This window comes from Euprymna scolopes, chromosome 7 (assembly GCF_053919585.1).
Source record: "Euprymna scolopes isolate OS-2025 chromosome 7, ASM5391958v1, whole genome shotgun sequence".
Lineage (NCBI taxonomy): Eukaryota > Metazoa > Mollusca > Cephalopoda > Sepiida > Sepiolidae > Euprymna > Euprymna scolopes.
The window spans coordinates 55,536,324-55,538,620 of NC_136488.1; the positions used below are offsets into that span (position 1 = coordinate 55,536,324).

The window sequence follows — 2,297 nt, forward strand, 5'->3', positions numbered from 1 at the left end:
TCTCCACGAGAAATAATGTCTAATTTGTTTCGCCCCTTCTGTAAAATGTGATTCACAGCGCTGAATCCAGTTTCGACAAGATATGATGTTGGGAAACACAAAAGGATTTTCGACATTTGTGACCACAAATTTGGACAGAGTGATTTTACAGTGTTTGATTGCCAAAATGCACACAAAGCTTCTCTTTTGAACTTGATTTGCAATTCATCATTGCATTTTATCTCGATGATTTCCTCCTGGATATTTTCGTGTGCACTGAGAGGATCACAATCGAATGGGTCAATCAATCATGGCTCGATAATGAAGTCAAATAATTCGGAAAATCTGATTTCTAGATCATTTTTCATTGCTGACAGATGGTTACAATAAATAACAATGTCATTTTCACATAAGTCGATTTCCGCTAGTTCGGGTATATTATCAAATTGCCTTCGTTTTAAATTAATTTGAAACATATTAAGTTTTTCAACAAAAGCTCACATCACCCATTTACAGTCTATCAGGGTTATCATTTTTCCTTGCACCAGAAGAGAGACTTCATTTAACTTACGGAAGATCCAACTAAGATAGTGTATATTTTTCTTTTGAGCTTGAATTTCGATAGCTAAGTCTGACTGTCCTTCTGTTTGTAGGAATACAACTATTGCATTAAATAAGTTTACAAATCTTTGCAAACAGTTGCCTTTGGATAGCCACCGGACATCGGTATGCAAAAGGAGTCTTATATATTGTTCGTCAGTATCAACACAACATTTTCGAAAAAGACGGGCACATTTACTCTTAGATTTGATTTTGTTTATTGTTTTTATAACAGTATTCATTGACTGATTTAGAATAGGGCTTAAATTTTTGGCCATGAGTTGATGCCTATGTAGCACACAGTGTATAGCAAAAATATCGGGGCACAGCTTTTTCAAAAAAGAAATAAATCATTTGTGTCTTCCCACCATAGCCATTGCACCATCAGTAGCACATGAAACTAAATTTTTAGTATATGGAATATCTTTTTCTTCAAAAAAAGTTTTCACAGCAGAAAATATGGAAGCGCCTGTAGTGTCAGTCTCCAACAGTTTTACAAACAATAAATCATCTTGTAATGCACAATTATTATCAAAATATCGGACATATCCCATTAAAAGAGCCTTATTGTCAACAACAGTACTTTCGTCGATTTGAATGGAAAAGTTTATAGTTTTCAATCTTTGAATTAGTACGTCTTCGATATAATCTGACATTTCATCAATTCTCCTACAGATAGAACCATTACTCAAAGGTATTGCCTTAATGATGGATGAAGGATCTTGATTCATAATTTCTGTTATTACTGCTTCTACTGCAGGCTTAATAATCTTTTCAGCTGCCGTATGTGAGCTACCTGTTTTCGCAATAATTTCAGCAATTTTGTAGGAGGCAATTAGTCCACTGTAATTAATTTTTGTCTGCTTCTTAAATAATGAAATCAAAGTACTACGACTTTCTAACGCAGATTTCAATTCCTGAAAATATTCGATAGGCTTACTGACTTTATCGGGGTGTTTTCTTCTCATGTGGTCTGAAAGCCGAGAGGGTTTCATGGCTTCATTGGATAAAGATTGATGACACATGAGGCAAAAGGGCTGCTTTGGGTCTGTAGAGTTTTTGATGAATCCATATTGTAAGTACCCATCCATATACTGTCGACACTTCTTTTTTGCCGAGCTTGCCATAAAAAATAAGGGTGCGAGCTGTAATAAACTAGCGTATGGTCGCAAGAAAAAAGTACGGACAAATTGAGTAAGATTAAATTATTTTATTCTCACCACAAAGTAAAAGGTTGTTTGTTTGTTTGTTTTTTGATTATTTCCTTGATGGCGTCGACGGCAACGGTGAGTTTGTTGATTCGGTAGTCGGTGACGGCGGTGGTGCGAGAGCTTACCACGATGGTGGCGACGATGACGTAGACAGTAGCAGTCGGTGACGACTATAGGGAGGCGATGATGTCGGCGGTGAAGTTTATTGATACATCAGTCGGTGATATCAGAGAAGCGACGGTGGCGGCGGTGATAGCCTTGTTGTTGATGTTAGCAGTAATGACGGAGTGAGTTTTATAAACGTGATGCTCGTTTTGTCGCTTGTTGTTTTAATGCGTGTTCCTCCTTTGGTCGCCGGCTGGAAAGAGCAGTAGAGAACTCGAACTTCGCGCCAAGACTTTTTTTCTTCGTTTTCCTTCGGAGCTCTCCGGAAACGGTGCACGCTCAGTGTGTCGCCGTCCGACCTTAGTTCCGGATATTGAGTTAGTGTTTTATGTAAATATGAAC

At 37.7% G+C, this 2,297-nt stretch overlaps 1 protein-coding gene across 1 annotated transcript; it reads right to left on the reverse strand.

Annotated features, from left to right (window-relative positions):
- Window positions 1–929: 929 nt before the first annotated feature.
- On the reverse strand, window positions 930–1,670 carry LOC145280275 (protein FAM200B-like). Its single transcript, XM_080132049.1, has one exon. It carries the CDS (start codon window positions 1,668–1,670, stop codon window positions 930–932), a length of 741 nt encoding a protein of 246 aa, XP_079988175.1.
- Between the last annotated feature and the right edge of the window lie 627 nt (window positions 1,671–2,297).

Coding starts and splice junctions, on each gene's coding strand:
- LOC145280275 (XM_080132049.1), bottom strand. CDS start 1,670: ATGGATGGGTACTTACAATATGGATTCATCAAAAACTCTACAGACCCA.